This window comes from Galleria mellonella, unplaced genomic scaffold, assembly GCF_026898425.1.
Source record: "Galleria mellonella isolate WM207_F2 unplaced genomic scaffold, CSIRO_AGI_GalMel_v1 utg537, whole genome shotgun sequence".
Classification (NCBI taxonomy): Eukaryota; Metazoa; Arthropoda; class Insecta; order Lepidoptera; family Pyralidae; genus Galleria; species Galleria mellonella.
Window position 1 is genome coordinate 109,442 of NW_026442112.1, and position 21,905 is coordinate 131,346.

A 21,905-nucleotide genomic window follows, 5' to 3' on the forward strand; every position below is an offset into this window, starting at 1 on the left:
AAGCTTAATTTCAATATTTCTCAAAATTCATCCATTCCCAATTGTATTAAATAAGAGACAAAAGTTAATGTAAAAATATTTTTCATCATTGATTTAAGTGTGAAACTAAGAAAGAAATAAAGAAGAAAGTAATAACACCAATGATGTGCCAGTGATGTGCCAAGTCAAGTTGACTCGGGTACTGACTCGAATACTTAATAGATACTCAGGTATTTGAGTACTAGACACTAGATACAACTCGGATACATGGTATTCGAACACAGCTTTCTAGTATTTTCTATGATTATCTGTTTCTGTTTCAGGATTTTAGTAATATTTTCCTTAATTATAAAAGAAAAGAAATATTAAATTACTGCACATTTATTATATGCATAAAAATAAACTTCACATAAATAAAGTATTCTAAACTCGTAAAGGAATCGAATTGAAACATAAAGTCCGGGTCCTTAGACTCGTGAGAATTTGATTTTTTTTTAATGAGGGCCGAATTAAATAAATAAAAAAAGAGGCAGATTCGGTACATTGCTATGCCAAAGGCCCAAACACATTTCTTGCTTGTCATCATTCTATGTCGTCTTTCTTTAAATATACCTCTTGCTTCATGCACTTTCATAACTCGTCTTTTGTATGCATGCCAGTCCTAAAGACTCTTAACTCCTTCTTCAAAACAACTTGAGAACATGGTCTCGTCCGTTTTCTAATTTCATGCATAATCTATTACTATTATAATGGTTTTGACAAACTTTCATTTGACATTTTTTCCACATATGTGATCTGCCAAAGATACTTCGCCAGCTTCTTGTCACATGTGCACGAATCACCACGAATCAACTATAAACTGACAAAAAATGTTTTAGTTTTATAGACACACCGACATTACGTGTTTATTTTTGTTTGGTTAAACTTTGCTTATAAAATTTGGCATACAAAGTTGAATAAACATTGAAGACATTCTTTATTAATCATTGGATAGAAAGAACATTACATTGGAAGAAGATAAATATACTATTTTATTCAATAAACACATAATTGGTGTTGTCGAATAAATTAAACATTTTTATACGGTAAAATCCAATACTTTCAATGGAATCCTATAGTAACTATGACAACATCACATCTTTCAGTAAACATTTAAATTATGTTAGTTTCTTTATTAATTTTAATCAAAACTCTATTATTACCTACAGGTAGAAATAGTTTATCTAAATATGGCGTGAGTTTCTAATGTTGAGGAATTTTCTCCTACGCAATGATGTATTTTTGTTTCGCTATTCAATATTAATTTGAATCAAATTCCGCATTCCAATAAATTTTGATTTAATTATAAATAGAAACAGATGAGAGACATAGAGCAGTGATAGATTTCCCAACAGACACGTAGGTAGATAAAGAATTAAGTCAATATAGTCGTTCTAATTCGATTTCGAACCCACAAATTGGTTTGCGGATTTATTAATCTCTTGTTAACGGCAAAGGTTTAGTTTACGGAAATTTGCCCTTCAATAATTCGTTAGTCCTTTATATTTCCATGGAGACTAATATAAGAGGATATCCGATTGAGGGGGTGCTTCAATAATGTTATTAATTAACACTAGCCTGCATGTTATGCGAAATAATGAACCCTTGTCTTTATTACAGATGTTGTTAGAACTACCACAAACTGAACTTAATGTTTCTGTTAATTGACCATATAAGCCTCTTATCGATATACAGTACAGAGTGACTAACTGATAAAAGCTTGGGATTTGGACCTCGCGTTCAATGACGGTATTATAGCTCTCTGGGCTGCTCTCGTTACTATATTCGGGGCGAACATTGCAAAGAAGTCCTTAAATGGTTTATGAATCACGATCCTACTCGGCAGTTATAGCAGCTGTAGGTATGACTGTGCATGGTACAAGTATTAAAATAATTTTTAACTAATTTAAAAAAGAAGGAGGTTTATATCATATTTGGTCGTTATTTACATAGGAGTTTGTTTTTACGTCATATCAAATCGTAGACAATGTGAATGCATTATAATACGTCTATGATGGATAATTATTTATATAATATTAGGTCCTTACAAACGAAATTGGCGTTTTGTACGGGAAGAATATAAAGTAATTTTTTTTGCAAAATATATTTAATTAATCAAAGTATGCACCGTTGTTATCTATGCACTTTTGCCATCTCACAGGTAGTTCATTGGTCCCTTTACTAAATAAACCATGGGGGCCAGAATCAATAAACTCTTCGAAGGCGGTTTGAACTGCCGCATCGGAGTTGAATTTTTTTCCTTGTAAGAACTTGTCCAAATTCTGGAAAAAATGGTAATCTGTTGGAGCAAGATCCGAAGAGTACGGTGAATGTCGCAGACATTCTAATTGTAGCTCATCTAACTTAGTGGTTGTTTGTTGTGTAGCCTTACGTTGTCGTTAAGTAACGTAATCGTTTGGCTAGATTTTAGAAAGCTGCAGTGAATGACACCGGCGCTAGTCCACCAAACACGAAGTAAGTACACCAAGTAACATTTTCTGAGTCAATTTTCGTTTAGGGCAGGCTTTGGCTGGATCTCCAGGGTTCAGCTATTGCGACGAGCACTTCCGATTATCGTACAGTATCCACTTTTCATCACAAGTAATGATTCGATTTAAAATCTCTTTATTATTGTGTCTGCTGAGCAAAGTAACACAGCAGTCGACGCGTGTTTGCAAATTCGATTTACTCAATTCATCAGGTACCCTGAGGTACCATGAGGTCGTTCTAGTTTTTTTACTTTTCCGATTTGCTTCAAGTGGATTAATACAGATTTATCACTTACCCCGAAGCCTGTAGCTATCTCTAAAGTGCTTTGTGATGGATTCGCTTCCATAATAGCCTTTAATTCTTCATTTTCCACTTTGGTCTCCGGCCGTTCACGGGGTTGGTTCTGAAGGTCGACTTTATTACCAGAACGAAAACGTTGAAACCAAAAACGTACGTGATTTCTTTTGCGACACCAGCACTGTACACATCATTAATCCTTCGAGCTGTTTCTGTAGCACTGGTGCCATGGTACAACTCGTACTTGTAAATATACCGTAAATATATTTCATGTTTTCCATTGTGCGGTAATAAGCGACGCCAAGGAAAAAAATAATAAAAAAAAAAAACAAATGAATGACTGTTTTAAAAACTCAAATGTACCAAGTAAATGAATTTATAAATTTGAATTTGGAATTTTTAACCAAAGAGGAGATATTTCAAATCAAAGTGGTTACTACGACAAAACGCTAATTTCATATGTAAGGAACTAATATTATCGATTGTGTTTATTTTCTGCTTTTTGAATTCTATGAAAATTTTGTTTTTTATAACTTTATTAAAGAAAAGAAAATATGGTACAAAAAGCGAACTTTGGAATGAACAGAAGATCACAAACGCGGTATTTCATTATTGGGATAGGTAAAAAAATAACAGTTAATAATGTATACCTATACACAATAAATAATTTACATAAATGACATAAAAATAATGACTAGCTACTATTGTTGTAACGAGTTCATGAGATGATCGTGGACTTTTGAACGTAAATTTATTTTAAATTTAATAAAATTCGCATTTAATTTACAGATTTAAGTATTTATATACATATTAAAGCAGAGATCAATTGTAAATTGTTTTTTATTTTATAGTTTAAAGGAAAGAAAAGACATGCTTTTTTCTGAATAGTGTTATAAAAATATTATTTATCATGAGTACAAAGATCAAAAATAGGGCACTCATAAAGTGAAACAATTTAAAGAATTTGTTTCCGCGACAATCAATTCTTAGAAATTTCTCAGCAGTTGAACAGTATTGTATATACTGACGAGTGAACGCAGATGTCGAACCCGCACTCATTTGCGACAATCGGCCCAGTATGGCTGATTGCTTAATTGCTTCGTTTAATCAATTGACCGCTTAGAAACGCACGCCCGCCGCTTGCTGCTAGTAAACTGAGTTCAGACAATAAATCTTTTAGTTAGAGGACAATTTTATTAACGAATTCATTGACAAACTTACTCTTGAGCATGGATTATTAGATAGTTAAGGAGATACGAGTACCATTATGTCGCCGCCAAATTTGTTTATCTCTGAACAATTTATTAAGGATTGAAATAATAATGACTCACTGCACCATATTTTGTATAGAAATCGTTACAGTGTTGCCGTTTTATTGCAATAATAAATTATTATTAATATGAAGTGCTGTAGGGATTAAACTTTGTTCATAATCCTTTTTGTAAAGCATTTCCCTGTGGTAATGTTGAGAGTTACGTACTGGAAAGGTATTATTGATACACGACTTCATATACTTTAATAAAGGCGAGGTCAAATATTTGTCGAAAAAAATAGAACAACCTCTTTTGTCGTAAAGTTTTGGTGTATTAATACTTAATATGTGGTTGATATCGTGTATGGTTATAGACCTTATATAACATACTTACGTATACTCATATAACCAGGGAGAAACTTTGTATAAAAATCCTTTGCTTAAGTACCTCTGTCCTATTCGTATTACTGCCATTAATATGATGTTGTTGTGTTTGCATGGCTGTGTTTTGGTTTAAAATGTAGAATATGGCAGTGAAATTACAGGATACAGAGGTATAATACCTTAGTACTTAGAAATGGCAACGCATGAGGGGTAATATAGTCGACACAGTATACTCTGTTATGTCCATGGTACTGTTCCTGTCTATATCTGTTCGGTCGACCGTCAGCTTGTCATTTTAATTTGGATAAAAAAATGACGTAAGTGAATAAATATTATTTAGTCAATACAATAATGTTTATATGTAACTTTATGTACCAAAATCTATAGATTACTATAATAAAATACACTGTTTTAAACACTTTTTTAATAAAATAAATTGAAACGGTAACTTTTTTTTATACCAAGAAGATGACAATCAGGCATACAGTCCATCTGATGCTAATCGTATAAAAACGTATGTAATTATCTTTTGTTTAGATATAAACAAATTTTAGAAACGCTTAGCGAGATGTTTCAACATGTATTGAACACCTGTCTATCGCAAGTTTAACTTTTTTGTGACAAGATGGTAGCATTTTAGTTAATTTTATCGTTATGGTTATGTTTTTCATAAATATAAATAATTTATTAATTATAATGCATGTAAGTGTTTAGGGCTTTTAGTATTCAAAATAGTCTCAACAATGACTATAATTTGTCTTAATAATATAAATATGTATTGTAATGCCCACATTGCGGGGTGCATGTGTGACGTAATCTTCCCTTGAACTGGCAACGGACTTCGCGTGTTGGTCACTGTTAATAAAATTGTTGACAAGGAACATTAGTTTTGTATATAAACGTCGCTTGATATCAATTTGTATGGTGACACCATTACTATTGAAATGGTTTTCTTATTTTTGGTAATCGATGGAAAGGAATGATTCGAGCAGCTAAAGCGGAGAGGATTATGATAATTATACAAATTGCAAGTAGATGGCTCTGAAGCCTTGAAATAGCATTAATGCATACAATTTATTTACTTTTGTGCTTGGCTATATATTTCATATCATTTGTTAAATAATTCATTTGGCGTTTTAGTGTTTTAAATACTAAGTAATACTGTTTTTTGAGAGAAATCGAGTTTCGCACTACAGTTAAGTACATATATATACATATATATATATATATACACATATATATATATATATATATATATATATATATATAAATTCCAATGCACAATTATATAATATATACATACGGCATATGGCAAACTTATTGGCGTTCTCTACCAGTTAACCATGAGGAAAGCAGAAAAATAAGTATATATATATATATATATTGCACTAATTATAAAAGATAAGTAAATGTGTGATACGTATACAATTTTTTCGTGCATAACATATTTCACATCCAATTGGCGCAGCTATAAACAAGCCAAGGGATAACTTTATAGAGCCATGAATCGAGGGCCGGGCTGGCAGATCTGTTGGGAATTATTCTAAAATTAAACGATATTTATTGGTGGAAACGTTCGCGAAACTGTTCGAATGGTACCAAACGACTGTGACATCCGGAGCGATCAAAGTGATCGAGAATGAGCGTGGACGCGTGCGGCGTTTTATTGCGCGCACCATATTGTATAATTGACTTCGGCCTGCCTTGAAAATGAATGGAACGTAACAAGCCAGAAACAAGTTGCCACTCACATAGAAATTGGATAAAAAAAGTGTACAAACTTTGTTATATTATTCGTAGTATATGTATCATTTCTAAAAGTGGAATAAAGTTGTACATTAATTTACTTAAATAATAATATTATATTTGACGTAAAATCAATCAACCGCATGTCAAATAACCGAAGTACTTTGAAATAAAAGTAAATGTTTCATATATGTTATTTAGTTCTTCATGATGTGTAGTTGTAATACGTATTTTAGGCGTATGTGAACTACCAAATGCCGTGTTGTCATTTTTCCATATGGTCTTTAAAGTAATGTTACAGCAATTAATCCGCTGGCCTACGAGTCCCGAGCCGCCCCTTTGCGGACACATGTTGACGGCCCATTAAAACACCCTAACAAAAAATAATTACTCCGCCATGCACAGCACACTTCCACGCTTCAGACGTTCAATTTGTATTTATACGTTTTTATAACATGCACTAAAATTTAATCAAGTTAAAAAAATTTTGCTCGTTTTATTATTAAATATTTAAATTCCATATTTAATCATAACATACCAATAACGCCCCACTGCTGGGCATGGGTCCCTATTAATAACATGAGGATATAACCTACTATTATGGTGTTGATTTGGTGGTATTCAATTTCTTTAATTTGTACAGGGTTTTATTTATTTATTTAGATATGTGTTTGTACATTCACGTATATTACTATATATATATATTAGGTTATAACAAAAATATACAAAGGTGAACTTATCCCTTAAAGGGATTTCTTCCAGTCAACCTTGAGAACCCGAAAGGAGAAAGTGTCTATAGGGTTTGTATATAAAGCATAACATAAATGATGCAAAAATAAAATTATAAGTATTAGTATAAACTAATACTTATAATTACTATTATTAATAGGATAATAAGTATAAATTTAGTAACAAAGTACAGATAAAAAAAAATGAAAAAGACGGTCTTATTGCTAAAGTAATCTCTTCCAGATAACCTTTGGGAAGAGGAGAAAAGAAAGAGGCCATAGCTATTTATTGCATATTTTTAGTCACTTTCTACACCTTGATGTAGTGAATTGATAACGTCATTATATAATCATACATTACAGAATGTTTAACATGTTAAATCAATCACAGTTTAGTCGTTAGTTTGTCAAATTATTATATATATATATATATATATATATATATATATATATATATATATATATATATATATATATATTTGTACATCAAATGCGCATATATAGAAATTACGACGACGAATTAGTTAAAAAGTAGTTGGATGAAAATTTGGTTTGGCTATCATTCTGTTTAATGGGAAATAGTTTGTACCCATTTGGCTTCTAGAGAAACATACATTAATACGGTAATGTTTTGTACTTTCTGTTATAACGTGTAATTAATTATATGTAAAGTGTAAACATAATGTTATATTGGAGGAGAACGTAAATAGGATAGAAAAGGCAATGAGCAAAATAGTCGTTTCTATAACTTTCAAACGTTACATTTTATCATATATGTACTTTGAAATCATTTGAATACGTATTCCAAGTTTCACTTCATAAGAGGAAGAAAGTTTGGCGTTCTGCAGGAGAAAATTAGCATTATGTTAGAATTCAAATTGCAGTAGTAGTTACTTAGTTACTTTGAAAAATATATATAGTACATATATAATATATATAGGATAAAAGTCGTGAGTTTTGTATATTTATTTTTTATTAAAGATATATGTACTTTGATTGCGCGTAACCGCTTAAACGCTATAAGCGTTTAAGCGGTTATCATTGTCTAATATGTGTCTGCAACTTCATTTAGTGTTTAAAGAACTTTACCATTTCAAAAAACAAAAACAATTATAGGTAATTAAATTTTGTAGCCAAAGATCAGATAATCTCACAGCCGCAGTATTGCTCAGCGTATACTCGGATACCCAAGATTATGTGATTTATACATACGCGGAAACTAGACCTTATTTCATCCGACAAAGATCCCAACAGTATGGTCAAAACTACTTAGTTTCTGAATAACGCCGCTGTTAAAGGTTTAATCTCCACAAAGTTAGATGTGACCTTTAATTGTGTTTAAATTCTGAACTTCAGTGACTAGTTCTGCAATAAATTACAATATAAGACGAGGAAGCGGCGACAATTTGATCTATAATGTAGATAAGGGTAAATTATATTAATATGTTCATTGTTCTAACTTTCGCCCCACTAACTGTCAGTTAATGGGGTTAGATTTCATATATGAAAATTTTTATTGTAAACACACACTGACGTTTTCTGTTGTATACGTTTGCTTTGGTATAGGTAAATCATTAAAGGCTTAAAGTATTTATCCCTTGTGATTGTTTCTGAGAATTATTATTGATGACTTAATTAAACAGTTACCATATATGTATGTGTGGAATACTTAATGGAATAATTTTTTTTCCAACAAAGTAGTTATTTTTATTTTTTCTTAATTACTATATTATATGTCAATTAAAATATAACCAATAAATGTATGGCCCAATAAATAAAGTCTATAGTTTTAATGAAAATAACTAACTAATGGATGATTAATATGTTACGAACAATACGAGTTAAAGGGATAGACATTTTTATTGGATGCCGAATTTAGGAACCGCATCATTAAATTGAGATTTAAATAATTAATTTACTTTATTGTTTAAACCATTTATAGATTTTCCTTGGGTTTTTAATATGTAATGTATATAATAGAGAATTTTGAAATATACAAGACGTCGCGTTAGTTTAATAAAAGTAGTCATATCAGAATGGTTAAGATCATGCGGCGGCTGTATAATATGCGGATACTGTAACTGTTATGTAGTATGAAATTATCTTCATTTGGCTATGACGTGGTTGAAGATATTAAGTAAGTCGTGCTTACTAAAATGTCCAGATAAGAGGTTGCGTGGTGCCACAAGTTATAGAGTTCCCTAAAATATGGTTAAGTGCAATGATGGCCGGCTCATCCGTCATACGCGAAAACGGGTGCGGCCAGTAGGGATTGGTTGGGGGCAAAGGGATAGTTAGTGATGGAGACTAAGAATCCCATTTCCAGCAATATACCTAGCCAGGTCGACCTCTTCGCGGTTCTTCCGGGAAAGTATCATGATTAATTCCTTGTGAATTCATCATGATGGGCTAACTGGCTTGTGTTCATTCTCATCGATCATCCTTCACTGGTGCTCCGCCAGCGTATCCCGTTAGTGCAGGCGGGGTTACCATTTCATTTTCACTCATCAAAAAAAAAAAAGTAGGGATTGGTTTGTTCTGATCATTGCAACTGATTTATTTTATTGATTTGTTTTAATTATATATAATATTATATATTTTAAATTTTATGATCTGATATTGTTTAGTAGTTTGTATTTACATAAATTCTTTATTTATATAATAAATTTTTTTTAAAAAACAACAGCTGAGTTTTTTGGCCGTTCTTGGCTGAAATTGCGTTCCGAAAGGGCTGTAAAAAAATGAAAGAAATTACTCAAAATGCTTAAATAAAAGTTTACTTGTAAAAATATTTCTTTTCTTCATTCTTTCTTTCATAATATGAGAATACAGAGAAAAAATACAATTCTAATACATACCAGATTATACACTGTAATACAATAAATTTGGTTTTCTTTCATGCACCAAAATCTTATTCATAATTATTGTTATGATATGGTTAGGATATGATATTGATAATATAATCTTTTCATCGTTTTTCATAAATAAAACTTCACAAACGAGGAGCACCTAACACATTCACTCTTTTACTAACCCAGCAAAGGACTTTGCAACTCATTGTTTTTATATTTCTAGTATAAAGATAATATTTACTTATGTATGATAATATAATGGTCTGTTTTACAATAATATACATCTAAGGAAAGTTTATTTTGACCGAAGCTACGCGTTACTGGGCCCACGAGGGACTATAGTAATTTTGTTTTTGTTAGAACAACGGTATGTAGTTTTGTAACAAACTAATAAATGATAACTGATATAATTATTATATCGGATGAGAATTAATGAAACTTTTAATGTAGCTCGGCTACTGATAACATTATAATTATAATTATTAACTAAATTATTTGTGTACACATATAATGTTGTTAATAAATGACAGTGGAATTCAGATAAAAAGGCTCATGATCAAAAAAGTTCCTTTTTATCTGTAACTAACTATTATTTGTGTCTTCATCCGCGCAACCGGATTTTTTTTACAGCTTAGAATGGCAAACAAGCTGACGGTCCACCTGATGGAAAGTGGTAACCGTCGTCTATAGACATGAGCAGTACCATGGACATAACAGAGTATACTGTTTCGTTCATCATACCCCCCATGCATTGCCATTTCTGAGGACTCAGATGTTATTCCTCTGTACCCTGTAAATTCACGCCATTATCCCACCCGAAACACAGCCATGCAAACAACTGCTTTACGGTTGAAATACGAATGGGACACACACAAATTCAAAGTGATTGGTTAAGTCGTTAAGGCGCTAAGGGGTAATAAGCAAACAAAGTCGCTTTCATAGTTAGTAAGAAAAATAATTACAGATCTGCCAAATTTTTTTTTTTATATATATTTAGTTTTTTTTTTTTTTTAACTTTTTAATGGTTTTATAAGGCTGATTTAAGAATTGTAATCATTTTATTCGTACTTTGTATTGTTATAACGTTCGTATAACAACATACCGTAGTAATGAAAATTGTCTATTTCAAATTATTTTAAAAATTATTATATATATTTTATACCACGAAGGTGATAAACAAGCATATAGCCCGTCTGATGGTAGACGATCAGTGAAAATGAAATGTGTTAATTAAGTCCTTTCATTTATTATCCAATACTGAGTCATTAAAAAAAACTTTTTTAATACATAGTTGCATGCCATCTAGAGGACATTATATTCAATGTAACGTCACATATTCGATAGTCAGCGACTGATCAAAATGCTTCTAATGATACGTCATTGGTCATATTATGATAAGTAGTTTAGAAATTCTGATAGAACGTACACACGTACTTACTTACATACCTAAAGGTCAAAATCATAAATCTCTTCTTTGCTTCGTCTGCTTGCTTGTTAGGTAAAAATCAAAGAACTTGCTTTACAAAAAACAGCAATTTTACCTGCGATCCTATTGTATCGATTGCAAAAAAAATCAAAGTAGGTTTAGGATTCGTGAATATATCGTGTAATACATAGACATAAACAAAATTCAGGTAAATTGACTTCTAGGTATTATTCCTTTCTGAAGTCGCTTAGAAATAAAATAACAAATATTCTTTGTACTAAAATTTTTTCGGGAGTCGTATGAACACGTTCCGGGCCATAGTTTTGACAGCTCTGACTTAAAATAATACGAATCGAAGCCGATGCTTATTTGCTATGGTTGTGGTAAATTGGCTTGTAATTAAACATTTACACTTAGTGGCGCTTCGATTACCTATTCGATTGTCTATGTGGTGGAAACGACTTCTCGAGACCTATTGCTACAGTACAGCTATAAGGTACAACGTTTTCACGTATCCGAGTGTAACTGACAGAGTTTCTCGCGTCATTACTCGCTAGCAATTTTATGTGTGACTAAATAAATTATTCATTAATCTGCGCTGATCATCCATCAAGTTTGAATTGTTGGTATTTGGTGGAATATGTGAATTGAGAGAGCGGTGCGCGGTGCGCCGTTGTTCGTATATCGATAATACGGACAACGGTCACACCATCTTGGAATTACAGATAACGTCTTTTTTTGGCAAGAACGCCACTCTATTTAAAAACGCACAAATATTTTCTGCGTCACTTAAAATAATAATGAAATGAAAAATATTCCAAAAATAGGAGGTTCTAATTTCGCCTGGAAATTTTTGTAAGTTACATGATATTTTCATTTTTGAATTGTTTCTGATAATTTTATTTGTAATCGTAGGTTTTATTCCCGCGTGTGTTTTAAATTAATTTTGTCACTATTGAAGTCGTTTTTAGATTTGTCGTATTAGATATTTGTATTTAGAGTTGTTATTATGGAAAATTATCTTATTATTTATAAATTTATTTGCCGTGTGGTCCCGGCATAGAATGGGACACTCCTTCCTTTCCCGTGGTGTCATAAGAGGTGACTAAGGGAACTTAATGGTTGAGGTATGGATAGCAGTGTCGCTCTTAAATCATCACCAAAGTCTAACTGCAGTTGTCAACCCGCTTGCCAAGCATGGCAACTACTGGCAAAACCCCCCCTAATTGGGGAGGCGTATGTGCACCAGCGGATCGTTTACAGCTAATATGATGATGATGATGATCTTATTATTGCCGCATATATGCGAGAGTATTAAATAAGAAGCCAATTTTATCAAAATATGGGAAAACTGCCATCATTGTATAATGTCATGTTTTGCGGTGTGAGAAGTAACCTACTGCGGGCGGCCGGTTGAGCGGCAGACCGCACGGGCCGGGCGGCCCGTAACTCGACTGTTTGCCTTCAATTCGTAACTCGGGGGAATGTACAAAAATAACATAACGAGTCGGGCTTGTAATAACATTTGTCCTAATATATTACTATTGTGACGGCTCGCAGCGTTCCGGATTTATGTACTACCGTGCGAACCGTCACCTTATTATTTATTAATATTAATGTTCCCCGTCTACACCTAAATTATTTTTCATTAGATATGCTAGCGGGACTTTTCCCTTATGGTTAAGACATTAATATCGTGTAAGCAAATCTTTTGATGACCGACTTCTCTGATTAATGTGACGGGGCTCTTGTCGTGTTTCTTTATTTTCGCCTTTATTCACTGTTTTTTTGATTTATAGAGATTCCTTATCATATAGTTTAAAATTATTACGTTTGGCTATTACAGTCGTGTTTAGGGACAAAGTTTTCGATAGTTCAGTGATTTAATTATTATCTTACGAAATATTTAAGTATAAAATTTAATGACAATTGAACGAAATTTAAAACAAATGTCCATGATTAATCGACATACTGACCATCGTTTTTTACCTACGGAACCCTAAATATATTATTTTTGTATAGAAAAATGGCTAAAACAAAATAACTAATAATTATAAATTTTCTAGTAATAATAGTAAGCGTGAGATATAAAAGAATTGAATGATCGAATAAAAGTTTAACACCATCACAAACTTTTCACTATTCTGGGCGACGAAAAAATGTTCAGTCCTATTTTACCCTGACCTTAGTGTGCATACGAGAACGAATATTTACGTATCTTACTATAAGTGTCTAGTAGGTAGGTATACTACATTATGTTATCTATAATGCTAAATCTCTATAAATTACTCAAATTTCTTCATAGCCATTCAAAATTGACAATACTAAAAGCCATTGCCTGCAATATGATTTAAATAATCAATTAAAATTTGTATCTAACTGCCCATTTAGATAGAAGCAGATCACATACCGGATGAAGTTGCGTACAACATAAACAAAACATTATACACACTTAACATCTATTACTGTTTGTTCTTCTAATTTTTATTTTTGTTTAATGAAATAGTTTTTTGTTCGCTTCGTATCCGTGGTATCGTATTTAGAAGTAGGAAAACCAATGAAATTGATTCTAGATGGTGTATCAAGGTAAAACATACATCATACTAGATTATACTAGATCATAAGAACTTTCCATTAGATGGGCCGTCAGCTTGTTTGCCATTAATATATTATAAGTTGTATAAAAAAAAGAAATAACTGTGAAAACCGTATCCAATTTGTGCAGCAGTTCATGTGTGATGCCGAAATAAACAATCAGACAGATATACAAAATTTCTAATAATTAAATAAAAAGAAATAATTGTTTTGGTTCCTATTGCTCTTATTAAAATTCCTTATATAAATTTTTCTTAAATATCTCTCGAGTAGGTATAGACATCGTTTAATTATAATATTATTATAATAGTAAGATAAGTTTAACATATTTTAACTATTGCACTGTTTTGTTATTTTCTTTCAAAATGAAAATTTAGCTCAAAAAATAGATAGATAGATACTCTTTAATGTTTCCTCCAAAAGATTACAATAGTAAAACTTATTATAAATATAAACAATTACAAGAAATAATCACAATGAGAAAACAATGGGCGACCTTATCGTTAAAAGCGATCTCTTCCAGGCAACCTTTGGATGGAGAGGAGTAATTATAAACAATTTGGTCGGAGGCACGATGAAATTCTATTATTTTTAAAATATAGAGATGTGATACAAGAGACAAAACAGTTTAACAGTTAAAAAATTGGTTTATGAAAGGCTTTATGTTTTTATGAATAAAGGATAGAATGTTAGAAATAGTACATTGAATTTCACATATAGTCAGGGAGAGGGATAACTTCATTATCCTAGACTAGAACTTTTATAGCTTTAGTTTTTCTCTGAATTGTTCAAACAAACAGGTTTCCATTCAATATAAGTTTCACTTTAAAGTATTATATCAGGTCTTCATTTGCGTGACTGAAATCTATTATTTACCTGGAATAAAATTATATCTAATCTTAGTTCTTCTGAATATGAAATAAAGATGTGCAAGTAAAAAAAAAATACGATTGATCGATAAGAATAAACTAATTTTAAGGACAAATCATCATCCTTATCATCTCAGTCATTATCTGTCCACTGCTGAACAAAGATCTCTTCCATAGACTGTCATAAGAAACAGTCCTAACCCACCTGTATCCGCTAATTCCCTGCAGTACATTTGAGGTCGTCATACTATCTAGTGCAGGGTCGTCCTACACTGTGTTTATCTGTTCAGGGTCGCCACTAAAGAATCTACCCCATCGGTTGTTGGTTCTTTGAGCTATGTAAGTACCTCCTTCCCACTTTAGGTTGCTTATTCTTCAGGCTATGTTGGTAGTACGGACCAATGTTAATACAAAATGTCAGGTATCGTATTTAAAAACTTTATTTATATACAAACGAACCATAACAATACTACTATGGCAAAAAGACAGAATGTTCAATAGAGATATTTTTCAAACACTTCTAATGTTTTTTGTTTGAAAATTGTTTTAATTACTTATATAAATTAATACTATTTTGAGCTTGTTGGTTCCGCGATTTTTTTTGTGTGTATTAAACAAAGTATCCTGTGTGTTAAGTTAGAATGTAATCTACCCATGTGTAAAATATCAATCAAATTCTTTTAGTCATTTAAGTGTGATTGAGTAATAAACATACAAATATCTAAACATCCAAATATCTTTGCAAACTTTCGCCATTACTTTACTACCATATTATTTTGTTCACTTTATTTTATTTATTGTTTTCTTTTATAAATAAAAATATTAAATAAAATAATATGAATAAAAAAGCTATTTTACTAATATAAGCTTATTATTTTAAAACGAATATAATTTTATATATAAAACAGGGAATTACTGTTGTATAACTTTTAAATAAAGGTAGAAAAACAAGAAAACAAATTAAGCACATATTTATTTATTTATAATATAATATTAGATATACGTATAGGCTTCATAGATTTCAAATATAGCATTATATTAAAACTAAGGTAATGTTAGTTATCGTTTATGAGTGTCTTTCAAGAGGAGGAGATTCTCAATTAGTATATATATTTTGTGTATGCGTAGTAATACGTAATTACGTTGCTACTTTTGAATCGATTTTGATGTATTTTTTTGCAATTGATTAGGTTTACTGCCGTATGATCTCAGATTAATATTATTGAATATTTATGTGTATTGAGTTAATGGATGAATAGTTTACATTCGTTTCTAATGGAAGCCTAATTCAGCAGTGCTCTGAAATAATACTGAGATTTTAAGTGTTGATCGCCCAATATTGAGTATAATTTAATCTAAGATCGAATAAATTATTAAACCGCCAGCTTTTTGGAACTTTGAACAGGACCCAATTTTGTGCATGTGTTTTTGAGGTTGTCATTGTACTATTGCAAATGTAAGTTCTTATTACATTTGTTACTTTTAATTAAAATTAAATAAAGATTAATATTTGTCATGAATGTAAATTTTACATTAAGCAGGCGGTCTATATTTATATAATATGGTATGATATCGTCGGAAGTCATAGTCATCACGGATGCAATGTTTACCTTAGCAAACCGCAAGACACGTTAACTGCGCGCGCATCGCTCCTGTTATTATTATTTTATTTTTACATCGCGCGCCGCGTTTCTCACTAGTCGCCGCTTGCGCCGCCTCGGCTGCTCGCCCGCCCTATTTTTTTAAAATGGACCACCCCAATTTAAGTAAGTGTTTACTTATTTATTTGTAACAATTCATACTTAAGAGTATTCTCTTATAAATTATCAAAATCGGTGGACGACTGGCGAAGATATGACCACATGTGCAAAAAAATACGAATGAATTTAGAATTTCCTCTTTTTTAAAATTCTCTCTCTTTGAAAACTCTCTGGAAATACCAGAGTTCTCTTGTCTGTTCATTTATTAATTTCCGACAAAATATACTTTATGTATGTATTTTTACCAATAGGTATATATTGTTCTTCCGAGGTATTTGAATATTCATATCCTCGGGAATATTCATCCTCATATAAAAATTAATGGAAATCGACTAACCTACTTGCAATTACATGAACATGCAAGTAGGTTAGTCGATTTTCATTAATTTTTATAATTACTGTAATATAATCAATATAAGATAAAAAAAACCTTTGTTTTTTCTAATTTCAATAAAAAATGGCAAAGAGAGAAGAAAACGGTCATAGATTACCTACATATATGATGTTACAAAAACTTTATATGCATGTTGGAATACAAAACTTAAGCTTAACAGATTGATAAATGTTATTTTGAAATAATGTGTCCCAAACTTCAATCTGGGATATCCAAATAATCGTATTCTGATGGATGCAGTGTGTCGCGCGACCCCGCGGCTGCCCGTCATCCGTCAGCCGTCCTATCACCCGTCTCGGCCGACATAAAAATTCCCCCCCGACGTAACACTTGATTAATGTTTCAAAAAGCCCAATTAAGAACTCCCAAACATTTTTTAAACTTTACCCGTATAGTAACAGCTGTGTAAGTCGAAATGGTTTTTACCCCATTAAATAAAAGTCAAAGATATATTGAATGTAATGTTTTAACTAGATTATACAATTTTCATACCAAATATTTCGTTCATATTGAAAGTTTTCTTTATATTCCAGAAAGTGGAAGGATTTATTATTATTTAGGTCAAAGACGTGCGGGTATATTTGGTATATTGTATGCTTTATATTGCTACTTCAATTAAGTTATTTATTTTGTTACTGTAAGTATCTTTAGCTATGATTTTTGGTACACGATTGTCTACATTTCTCTCCTTAGGGAAATTAAATGTCACTCAAGTCTGAACAGCAGGGCAGTTCACACTTTATTTGTATTAGTCACATTCCTGTCATATAGAAACACAATATGGTATGCATGACGGACATGACATGGCTCAAACAATAAGAATGGGAATGCATGAGGAATCTCCTGCTTGAGGAGAGGTCAGACTTATCATCTATTATATATTGTTGATCCTATAAACGTCGTCACAGATAATATAATATAATACTATACTAGTAACGTTGTTTTGTTAATAATACCTCAATATATTATAAATGGTATCTAGGAACAGAATGTACAGAAAAAAGACAATTTTTCCAATTTCTTTTCATCAATAAATATTTTTAATTAATATACGATTTACAAGTTTATATATATATATATTTAAAATAGATATGGTCTTGTTTATGATTTAGACGACAGTTAATATTTTTATGAAATATGAAGTTTGGAATATTATTATACAAACATACGTATACACCCTCGCACCACATAATACTTACCCACACATGTCTTACAGCGTGCACAAATCTATGTTAATTTCTGTATGTATGTGTATGTTAATACGAATAACGTTTCCTACAGGACAAGCTCAGTCAATGTAGGAATCAATGATAAATTCTATGCTTATACAAATATACTTGGATAAATAAATACATCAAATACCATACATTATTATGCTATTACAAACTTTTAATTTCAGTGCATTGTATGTAAAGAATATTTTACCGATATTATAGGTATTATTTAGAATGATATTTGTAGGAATATGTATTATTAATCTAGTACTTTCGGTACAATGATATTATAGTTAGTGATATATATTATGAAGTCAATAAAAACAAGCCAGGCGAAGTTGAATTGTATAGGACAATACATAAATAGTGATAATTAATCAAGTATGATCTATATAAATAATAATAAATTGGTTAATATATGTAATCGCATCTCTTCCGAACGGTTGCATATACTTGGCTAATTTTTTTTTTGTTTTATTTGTAATTGTTTGTACAAGGTTTGTATGAAATAATGTTTGAAAAATCGTACGAAAAGTGAAAAGTCTCTGTATAAAAAAGTGAGTTTTGATTTCATATTCATTATTTATAGACCCGCCTGTTGCCGCGGCGGCCGGCTAGTATGATTATTCTTATTATTTTCTTCAATTATATGTGCAGTTAATTTCTTACTTTGTGTATATATTTATTTTTATCTGAGTGGTAGATACACTACCAAAATGATTTTTATAATAAAATTAGAAGGTTATTAAAAAGGCTACAATTTGCTGGTTGTCATTTAAAATTCCTCTACTTGTTTTGAATATCTATGCATATGTAAAACTTACCATATATATATTAGTAGTATCTAACTAGATTATAATTTCAATGATCTTCTGGATAAAACACAATTGCAGCTATTTGTCCAATTCTAAGTATAATATATTCCTTAAATGAAATAATTCGACAAACTAAAATAGTGTTTACATTATAAGCAATTATATTTTGATTACAGATGTGACACTTTTACAATAAAATTGAATTATAATTATCACATATAGATAATACGTAGATAGACATATATATGATAATATAAATATAATTTTTCTTAATAAATACGAGTAGAAATGGATACACAAACGTCTTACGTACAGAAATGTGAGTAGAGACAGACTCGTATAATAATAATGAAATTTGCGATTTATATATAGTCATAACTTATATCACAGATAATATGACATTTTATCTCATTTTTAAACGTTAGTTTCGATCCTAAAAATGGATCAATATCAGAAAAGATATTATTTACTTATATATTTATTGATTATTATTTATACAGGTGATAAAAAATGGTCTTATAAAAAATTAGGGCTTTTTTAATCTCTGGCGTCTTTAAGACTTCACCAAATGAAATGGAATACATTTACTGAAGGCGCCAGTTAAGCCTCAAAGCATCTGTTTTGTGAGTGGTTGTGGTTTAAAAACCACCTTGGATTAGATTGTATGAATGTTGTCAAATGGACACAGACAGGTAGACTATTTTCGAAATTTTTCAATTTCATATATATATATATATATATAGTTAAAAATTAGTTTCATTTACTAAAATAAGCTATTATTAATAGTCCCTGGATTTGTAATCAACCTTTCTTTTAAGTAAAAGAATCGTGTAGTGATCTTTAGTATCCGTAATGAAAATATGTGTATTTATTATAATACAACTAATTATTTGTTTGATTGATTAAATATAAAACTGGAAAATGTTGTACATTTGCTAGAAACAAGAAATTTTTGTGCTGAGAGATGATTTTTCTAAGTGTTCTAGCTACAATTCTAGCTAGTTTTGAATTAATATTAAAAAGTATGTTTTTCAAAACGTCTCGAGATATTTTCAATATTATGGATGTACAGACTATGTTATAAAGTTTGTCTTATAAACTCTACACAAGAAGTTAGGTTTTCTATCTGTAGTAATTTGTGATGCAAAATATGTACATAATGTATATTATGTACAATAATTTCTCTTGGAATTATGATTTTTGGTACAGGTTTTATTGTAGCAAAAACCCTTATTAAAATGACGTGGATTTATAACTGGGTTTAATTAATATTTTAATTACTTTTAACGATTATTATGGTCTTTTCACATAAAATTATTATTTTGTCACAGACCATTTATAAAAGTTTTTTACATTATATCACATATATAGAGAAACTATAAAGTATTATGCATCCCATGCGCTGCTTTTTTGGAAAAATCTGTCTTTAATAAATACATCAGAAATCATAATTTTCTTTATATTCTTATAAAATGAGATACTGTGGCTATTCGTTAAATCACTTTAACAAGGTAATTGTTTAAAACAAGATTATCCGAGGATTACTATAACTGGAGCTCAACAACCCGCCCCGGTTAAAGTAAAATTTATGTCGTAAAAAGTAAGGGCAAATTGCGAGCTCCACTTAAAATACAGACGGTTAAGTGTGAGCAACGCATTAATATTTTTATATATCCACAGAACCTTATATGTGATATGTTTGTTTCAGACTATCGAATATGGTGAAATTGTCTTGCGCACGTATTGTGCGCCGCCGAATTCGGTCGTTTCCTGAGCAGTGAAGGGTCGGACCAGTATGACACTACCACACCCGAGTCATCGTGCTCTTTTGATGGCACTCATGCTGATATGTCAAGGTACGTAAATTATACCAGTAAGGTGGAAAACACGCATACGGCTCACCTTATGGTAAGCGGTTACGGTATCCTATAAATGTCTGTAATTTCAAGGGCATTATGCGCGCATTGCTGACCCTGAAGAAACTTCTATATTCCTTTTTGAAGATTATTTGCTATTTTATTTGCTAATCAAAAAATTGCGATTTCATACTGCAGTTTTGTGTAAAGTAGACAATATAAAAAAACTGCCATGGTATAAATAAAGTACAACCATATAAATAAATTATTTTTTCTTATAGTATTAGTCCACTCAAACTCTGACCGATTGCGGTTAGGTACTTATTTAAAGTTGTTATTTGATAAAAGAAACAAACTTTTAATGCCACATCTATTCAAAGTTTTCCTAAGTGCGTTGGCACTTAAAAATAAGGTAAAATTACTTTGTTTTATTGTTGAATGAAGAAGATTTTCCTACGAATTTTCCCTAATTTGAATTCACATTGTTATAGATTGCAATACTTTTATTTATTTACATAGATAATATAAACGTTACACTACGTTACATAAATTTTAAGCCCTGATTTCTAAACTAGGTATGACCTACAGGTCATTAATACATTTTAGGAACCACTTATTTCCGCTTTATGTCACAGTTATTGAAAAAGGTGTTATGCATTACAAGCTCAATAAAACAAAAAAAGCAAAGGTATATATGTTAAAATAATATAAAAAAAAAGAAAAAAAGGCATTTAGGTGACTATGTAAAGATGTTATCTTTACATAGTCACCTAAATGCCAAAACAAAAAAAGCAAAGGTATATATGTTAAAATAATATAAAAAAAAAGAAAAAAAGGCATTTAGGTGACTATGTAAAGATATCAGACCGTCTCATTAAGTTGTGTCAGTAGAAGAACTGCAATGTCAGCAAATAGGTATATAAATGGTAAATGGTGAAAATGTTAAAATGATTTTAAAGTCTCAATGATGTAACTATATACAGGTATGTTTTCATATAATTAATAAGCAATGACTTTATCAATAAAATTGATGCTGATACAAAACAAATCTACTGTTCCGAAGTATCGTTTAGAAAAAGTTAATAGATCTTTTATGGGAATTGGCATAAAATGTTATAATAAAATACATAAGGATGTTTTAGATTTTACGGACATCTGACAAAGGTGCTTAGTGTTAGTCGATCATGCACGGGCTTTAAGTGTACAAGG

The 21,905-nt window shown here is 30.9% G+C and overlaps 1 protein-coding gene and 1 pseudogene across 2 annotated transcripts in view; one reads left to right on the plus strand and one right to left on the minus strand.

The window, feature by feature from the left end:
* LOC113516391 (uncharacterized) overlaps nucleotides 1–21,905 on the plus strand; it is a 135,677-nt gene that overhangs the window by 12,652 nt on the left and 101,120 nt on the right. The window contains exons 1-2 of one of the 2 annotated variants that reach the window (XM_052898759.1): nucleotides 16,369–16,423; nucleotides 20,549–20,696. In XM_052898759.1, the coding sequence (XP_052754719.1) occupies nucleotides 20,636–20,696 (61 nt within the window). In that variant the 5' untranslated portion in view covers nucleotides 16,369–16,423; nucleotides 20,549–20,635. Of the gene's footprint in view, nucleotides 1–16,368; nucleotides 16,424–20,548; nucleotides 20,697–21,905 lie in introns of those variants that run through there. The other variant, XM_052898758.1, reaches the window with a different exon arrangement.
* On the minus strand, nucleotides 2,130–6,749 carry LOC113513470 (histone-lysine N-methyltransferase SETMAR-like; annotated as a pseudogene).